Source organism: Arachis stenosperma, chromosome 5, assembly GCF_014773155.1.
Source record: "Arachis stenosperma cultivar V10309 chromosome 5, arast.V10309.gnm1.PFL2, whole genome shotgun sequence".
NCBI lineage: Eukaryota > Viridiplantae > Streptophyta > Magnoliopsida > Fabales > Fabaceae > Arachis > Arachis stenosperma.
Window position 1 is genome coordinate 13,280,874 of NC_080381.1, and position 8,409 is coordinate 13,289,282.

The 8,409-nt window shown below is 38.4% G+C and overlaps 1 protein-coding gene across 1 annotated transcript; it reads left to right on the forward strand.

Annotated features, from left to right (window-relative positions):
- The first annotated feature begins 1,571 nt into the window (after nt 1-1,571).
- Nucleotides 1,572-4,114, forward strand: LOC130983212 (probable ubiquitin-conjugating enzyme E2 16). The gene is given in 6 exon segments (XM_057907404.1): nt 1,572-1,746; nt 1,868-1,971; nt 2,203-2,305; nt 2,411-2,474; nt 3,267-3,412; nt 3,414-4,114. Coding segments are annotated over 6 exon segments (492 nt in total). The 5' UTR covers nt 1,572-1,716; the 3' UTR covers nt 3,459-4,114.
- Nucleotides 4,115-8,409: the final 4,295 nt, after the last annotated feature.

Below are 8,409 nucleotides of genomic sequence, written 5' to 3' on the forward strand. Positions count from 1 at the left end.
GTTCATCTTCGTGAGAGAAGAGAACAGAGAATGAGAGAAGCCTCCACGCCCGAACCCTAGCCTGCCACCGCCCCCTCCTTCGTCGCCGCGGTCACCGGTCAACAGCGCAACCGCCGTCGCCTGGTCGTCAGCCCAAGTAACCCTCCTTCTTCGCCGGTTCCCTGCCCAGTAGCCAGCCGTCTGCCTCGTCTTCATCTGCCCCGTCCCATCGTCTTCATCGTCGCGCGGTGAGTAACTCGTCTCTGCTCATCTTTGTTCTTCACTTCTTTGCCTCTGTGAACTTCGACTTGCCTCTGTGAACTTCAACTTGCCTCTGTGAACTGACTTCCTCTGCTCATATGTGTTCTTTGCCTCTGTGAACTTCTTTGTTAGTAACCTGGTTTGCAGCTCAATTTCTATTTGTTAGTAACTTGGTTTGCAGCTCAATTTCTGATTGTTGGTAACTTGGTTTGCAGCTCAATTTCTCTTTGTTGGTAACTTGGTTTGCTGCAGAATTTCTGTGTGTTGCTCAATTTGTGTTTGTAGTTCAATTTGTGTTTGAGTTTCTTGGTAACTTGGTTTGCAGCTCAATTTCTGAACCTTGGTAACTTGATTTGCAGCTCAATTTCTCTTTGTTGGTAACTTGGTTTGCTGCAGAATTTCTGTGTGTTGCTCAATTTGTGTTTGTAGTTCAATTTCTGTGTGTTGCTCAAATTTTTGTTTTGTAGCTCAAATTTGTTAATGTTTTGTACTTTGTTAATGCTAGAAACTGACTCGGTTTTGCATATTTGTTCTGCATAATTGTTAATGTCAAACATATAACATATGCTTTTTTCTTTTTCTTTTATGAAACTCAACATATCACTTTAAAGTTTATAAATATTGAAAATGCACTATCTTGATATTGATATATATACACTTGTTACTATAATCCTGATTTAATTTATTTCTTTGTTTCTTAGTTGCTCCTTAATTTAATTTGTAGTCACTTTGAGATTTATAAACATCTAAAACGATACCTTAGCTTCTTCGTTATAAATTGAAGAACATCTTTTTGCTTAACATGAATTATGTTGTTGATAAAAATGTAAAATTATTATGTTGCTGAAAGGTGAATTGGGATCAACATGAAATATAAGTGGCCGAGAAGAATGACCAAAGCAGTAATCAATATCATGAAATTTCAAATAAAGTGATTTATTATATATTTCACTTCTTCAAGTGCATATCATGGCATGATGTTGGGATTTAATATTTACATATGCTTTTATTACTATTTAACTTTTGAGTTTGGAGTTTGATAAGATCATATGTATTTGGTTGGTGATATTTTATGTAGTGTTTTAAATTTCGAAGATATTTTAAGATTTATATCAGACTATAATTATATTTTAGGAAGTGTATTTATAATTTATTTATTATTCTACTCTAAACGGTATTTCCGGTTGAACCACCGGTTGAACCGGTTAGACCAATAAACCAATAAACCAGTGACTAAAACGGTTTGATGACCGGTCCGATTTTCTGAACCTTGGATCTAAGTATTAAGACAATTGTACGAAAATATTGAGCTTAAATAAATAAAAAAAAGGTCCCAAAGCGTCGTCAGCGGTAGTATTGTCCACTTCGTCAAAGCTCCCATCCCACTATTTATTCACTCTCTCTCTTCTCTCTCTCTTTACTTCCTTCTTAATTGAATTTCTCACAAACAGCTTTTGCATCATCTTAACGCAAATCATGACTAGTTCCTCCGCTACCGCTCGCAAGGTTCTTAACCCCTTTCTTCTTCTTCTTCTCCTTCAGATTCCTTTATTTCTATCTCTCTCTAACTCGCTCTTAATTCTGTTTTCTAATCTCGTTGGGGGTTGGGTTTGGGTTTGGGGTTCAGAATCTGAGTAAGATTGCCTGCAATAGGCTTCAGAAAGAGCTTGTCGAGTGGCAGGTCAATCCCCCAACTGGTTTCAAGCACAAAGTCACCGACAATCTTCAAAGGTATCCAATTCTATTTCTTCCCCCCTCTCTCCCTTTAAATTCCATTTCTACACCCTAAAGTTTCAATTTTTGGCCCCTTCCTCTCCTGACCCCTGATGCCCCTTTCAAAGCTGCTTCCTTTATTAATTTCCACCGTTTTTGTGTTAATTTATCAGTCCTTTATGCATGCACCATTGTTCCTTTACATTGTTTTTGCCCCTTTTGCTTTGTGTTTTTGTTTGTTTTTGGAAGGTGGGTTATTGAAGTCTCTGGAGCTCCTGGCACACTTTACGCTAATGAGACCTACCAGCTTCAGGTTGATTTTCCAGAGAATTACCCCATGGAAGCTCCACAGGTGGTTCTTTTGGCCCTCACTTGCATAATTTCACCAAGTTTTTAGCTACTTCTTTTGTTCACCGATGCTATTATGTTCCTACTTCTGCTGTTAACTGTTTAACAGGTCATATTTTTGCATCCTGCTCCACTGCATCCTCATATTTACAGCAACGGCCATATTTGTTTAGGTATGCTATGCCTTTGTGATCACTATTTTTCATTTTCCATTGGTCAATGGTTTTACTTATGTTATGGGTTACCTTTTTCTTTCAGGGTTTTGGTATGTTTTACGTTTATGTTTATTTGCCATTTGCTTTTCTGTTAGCTCTTCCTTCAGACACTTGTGTTGCCGTCAAATAATTCATCGCTTGTAAATTGATTCGGACTTTCCCTTTATTTCTTGGCATTCAAGTTATAATTGCTTGCTTAATGCTTCGGAAAGATGCTTTGTTTACTTGTTTAAGTTTTCACCGATACCTGTGGAAGCAAATTTTTACTCAAATTAAAACCAATTTTTTAGAAGTTAATAACCTTAGATATTTGTGTCTGAAGATTCTAATAGGGCCCGGGCGTCCATACAACTTTGAAATGCTTAGAAGGCTACTATTCTCTGTCCTTTATTTTTCTGTTCCTATGATTTTGATGTACATTGTGAAGAGTAACAAATAACATTGAAAGTGGTAATAATTGAAGTTACCAATGGATTGTTTCCTCCATTGTCAATTCATGCCCGTCTATCATAAGTGTGAATTATGTAAAAATTAGTTTGGTTTTACTTTTATCTTTTGAGAATGATGTTTGATGAGATCTATTTCACCATACTTGATGGTAGTCTTATTCATATTTCAACATTTGATTGTAAAGTAAGGGGACCAGCTTTGAAATCCCATCCATTTCAACACAGGAAGATTAGATTCTTCTAGACTCAGTTCTGCTTTTTTGTTGATCTGCTGATATTTAATATGCCCTATGCCATGCAGATATATTATATGATTCATGGTCCCCAGCTATGACAGTTAGTTCCATCTGCATCAGCATTCTCTCAATGCTTTCAAGCTCAACTGTAAAGCAACGCCCGGAAGATAATGATCGCTATGTAAAGAACTGCAGAAACGGGAGATCGCCGAAGGAGACGAGGTGGTGGTTCCATGATGACAAAGTATAGTAACTAGTTTTATTTGCAATAAGTCCACAAAGGTTAGGGTAGAGGATTATGCTTTTGAAAGAGTAAGAGGACGATTGAGGGGAAGGAGTATTTTGAGAAAGCAGGGTCCCTTCCTTCAAATTAAATGCATAATAACTCTCTCCTGTAAATTGGCATTACCTGTAACTTCTTCAATGAGCAAACAAAACTCATTAACAGTGTGGTTCTCAGAGGTATTCGGATGTGGATATAGATTATCTGATTACCCCGAACTTTAGTGCTTTTCGTTCTTAAGCAATACAGATCCTATATATCCCTCAATTGATAATATGCATTACTGATATTTATTTTGAAAACACCCCGACATGTATGCACTATGTTACCATATTTGTCATCAGGTATATGCAGGTGTGTGATTTTTGTATGTTGTAGCCCCAGTTGTTTCCTTTTGTGCAGAAGCAAAAGAATGATAATGAAGAATGAAGGCCGTAATTGTGTTTATAATCTGCATATATATGTTCCATAATATATATAATTGAATTTTGATGCAGTTACACATGCATGCCGTTATGTTAGCAAAAATAATTGTTTTTACATTGATTGGTGATTGGTGAATAGTCATTCAAAAGAATGGTTGTAATTAGACGATTGTGTAAAATTTACTATGTTAGTGCATTAAAATTATATATATTGGTTATTTGGTAATATTTATGCTTTAATTTAGTTTTTGCTTTTGAGGTTGAATTCGATTTTCTAAATTGAAATGTATTTCAACTTTCAAGTAATCAAGTTTGTTTATTAGGTTACGTGTTGATATCCAATTTTATAAACTCAACACACCAATTATCTTAGTACTAACTTGAGAATTGAGATAAAATTTTCATCTTGATTAGGGTTTAGGAATATGGTTACCCTTTGTCTTCTATATAATGTTAGATAACTGTCTCCTTTCGAGGTACATATTTTAGTAAGGAGTGGGAATGTACTTTTCTTTGTTTCAGGTAAACTGGAATGATTTTTCTAGCCTCTATGCGGATTTCTCCGGTCATAGTTCTAATATTTTGATCCAGACTAATCTGCCGAATCTTGAAGTCCACAATATAGTGGATAACCCAATTTATATTTTGGGAATTAAATCATTGACATTAAAGTTCGCAATACAGTGAAAAACTCTAGCCGTTAGCGTGCTCTCCGTACAACTCCATATCCCCCCAAGCACACACAGCCTCATGACCGTTTCAGGGAGGCTGGAGTCTTCTCCGGGCGACCATCAACCGACAGACCAAGAGCGTGACCTCCTCCAACCCAGTGTAAAGAAGGTGCGACAAGGTGAACAAGGATTCACAGGGACAAGTGCACTAGTGCCCTGGGTAGAAGATTGGATGCAAGAAGAAACATCTGAACTAGGTAAGGGAATGAAGACATATGCCAGCATGGTGCGAGGAGCCAACATGGAAATGGAAGGGAACCCATTGGAAGATGACTCCCTGAATGACAGCGATGAAGATATGGACAGCGATATTGAAGCGGTCCCAAGATCTACAGAGGTCAAAACAAAAGATAGTTAAAACAACAATGAAAAGGCAGAGCTTGCAGTAGAAAACATGGGTGATGGACTTTTCAACATCATCATCAATGAAAAAACTGAAAGGAAAACTATGGAAACTTTGGTGGAAATCTCTTATAGTCAAACTACTTGGAAGGAAAATAGGCTATGCAGTGATGAAGAGGAGGCTAGAAGCTATGTGGAGCAGATTCGATAGTATCGATATCATAGACCTAGGAAACGAATTTTTCCTAGTCAAATTCTATGCCGAAGATGATCTTGACCACGCCTTTTTGGATGGTCCGTGGAAGATCTATAATCACTACCTAGCGATGAGACTATAAGAGCCCAACTTTAACCCCTCTTGCACAACTATAGGTAAAATAACTGCTTAGATCAGATTGTTTGGACTCTCTATTGAGCTCTACAACAAGATATTCAGAAAAATAGGGGATCTCGCCGGAAGAACTTGCAAGGTTGACTACAATACCTCCCATCTCTGCAAAAGAAAATTTGCTAGATGGTGGACGAAATTGTGATCACTACAACTTCGCACAACTAACCAGCAAGTGCACTGGGTCGTCCAAGTAATACCTTACGTGAGTAAGGGTCGATCCCACGGAGATTGTTGGTATGAAGCAAGCTATGGTCACCTTGTAAATCTTAGTCAGGCAGACTCAAATGGGTATAGGTGGTATATGAATAAAACATAAAGATAAAGATAGAGATACTTATGCAATCCATTGGTGAGAGCTTCAGATAAGCGAATGGAGATGCTTGGTCCCTTCCGTCTCTCTGCTTTCCTACTGTCTTCATCCAATCCTTCTTACTCCTTTCCATGGCAAGCTTATGCAAGGGTTTCACCGTTGTCAGTGGCTACCTCCCATCCTCTCAGTGGAAATGTTCAACGCACCCTGTCACGGCACGACTATCCATATGTCGGTTCTCAATCAGGCCGGAATAGAATCCAGTGATTCTTTTGCGTCTGTCACTAACGCCCTGCCCTCAGGAGTTTGAAGCACGTCACAGTCATTCAATCATTGAATCCTACTCAGAATACCACAGACAAGGTTAGACCTTCCGGATTCTCTTGAATGCCGCCATCAGTTCTTGCCTATACCACGAAGACTCTGATCTCACGGAATGGCTGGCTCGTTTGTCAGGCGAGCGCTCGGTTTCAGGCGATCAACCATGCATCGTGTATCAGGAATCCAAGAGATATTCACCCAATCTAAGGTAGAACGGAGGTGGTTGTCAGTCACACGTTCATAGGTGAGAATGATGATGAGTGTCACGGATCATCACATTCATCAAGTTGAAGAACAAGTGATATCTTGGAACAAGAACAAGCGGAATTGAACAGAAGAACAATAGTAATTGCATTAATACTCGAGGTACAGCAGAGCTCCACACCTTAATCTATGGTGTGTAGAAACTCCACCGTTGAAAATACATAAGAACAAGGTCTAGGCATGGCCGAATGGCCAGCCTCCCAAAGTGATCAAAAGATCTAAAGATCAAACGATTCCAAAGATCAGAAGATGAAAATACAATAGTAAAAGGTGCTACTTATAGAGAACTAGTAGCCTAAGGTGTACAGAGATGAGTAAATGACATAAAAATCTACTTCCGGGCCCACTTGGTGTGTGCTTGGGCTGAGCATTGAAGCATTTTCGTGTAGAGACTTCCCTTGGAGTTAAACGCCAGCTTTGGTGCCAGTTTGGGCGTTTAACTCCCATTCTTGTGCCAGTTCCAGCGTTTAACGCTGGAAATTCTGAGGGTGACTTTGAACGCCGGTTTGGGCCATCAAATCTTGGACAAAATATGGACTATCATATATTGCTGGAAAGCCCAGGATGTCTACTTTCCAACGCCGTTGAGAGCGCGCCAATTGGGCTTCTGTAGCTCCAGAAAATCCACTTCGAGTGCAGAGAGGTCAGAATCCAACAGCATCTGCAGTCCTTTTCAGTCTCTGAATCAGATTTTTGCTCAGGTCCCTCAATTTCAGCCAGAAAATACCTGAAATCACAGAAAAATACACAAACTCATAGTAAAGTCCAAAAAAGTGAATTTTAACTCAAAACTAATAAAAATATACTAAAAACTAACTAGATCATACTAAAAACATACTAAAAATAATGCCAAAAAGCGTATAAATTATCCGCTCATCACTAGACTATGTGTAGAGGTCGACCTTAACAAAGCTTTACTAGGAAGGTACATGATTAATGGAAAACTCTACTACATTGAATGCGAAGGTATACACCAAATATGTTTTACATGTGACCGAATAGACCATGAACAAAAGTATTGCCTCTAGAAAAAAGAAATGTCTAGTGGCACTAAAAAAGAAAAGGAGAATGAAGCTGAAAAACAGATGGTAACAATCAGGAACTAAAGGAGCAACCCAACCAAGTGGCAGATAACAAAAAGGAAGAAGCCAGTAGGAAAGTGAAAGAAAAGGAAGTAAAGCAAAACACAATCACCAACTTTGGTCCTTGGATGGTAGTTTAAAAACAAAGAAGATCTAGAAAAGAAACTAGAGAAGATGGAGCGAAAAATGGAGCAAGCACAAGCAAAATGGTAGAGAAAGGAAAAAGCAGAGATAACTCATTAAGATTTAATATCCTATAAATTGACGACACTTACTAGGAATGTGAGGAACAACAAGCACAACTATAAGGAATTTCATAGAGTAGCAACAACCACCAGACCACCACAAATAAGACGACACATAACCAGAAACTGAAAGGCAAAAATCAACAGCAAAACAATAAGCAAACACCAAAGAAAATCAATACCAGAGAGATCAACAACCAGAATCAACATTCAGTAAGCAAACAAAAGGAGCACTAAAATGATCCACACAGCAGTCATAAGAAAGCCTTAACTAAAAACCATAATAGTACTATACAAGAAACACACAAAGAAAATTAGAACAACATTGATTATGAAACCCAAGAAACTACCACAGAACAAAACCAACCAACCAATGCAACTCAACAAAATATGAAGGAAGAGAAACCACCAGACCCAGATATGCCAAAGAATAATTCAGATATGGATGTGGAAATAGCAAACCTGGTAAAAGGTGTGGACTTTGAAACACCAACTATCAGTGCTCTGAAGGACAACGAGGTTGTCGACATGCAATTGCACTAGCCAACCCTCTCTTTTATCTTTTTAGTTATGATGATAATCCTTAGTTGGAATGTGAGGGGTGCTGCCAGTCAAGCCTTCAAGTGCACCCTAAAGGAACTTGTTAGACAGTATAGAACGGATATTGTCATTCTCGTTGAGACTAGAATCAATAGTGAGAGAGCTAATAACACCATTGAAAACCTGGGTTTTAATCACGCTATTATAGAATAGGCACAAGGCTTTGCTGGAGGCATCTAAATTTGCTAGAATAATGACGACATAAAAATTACCA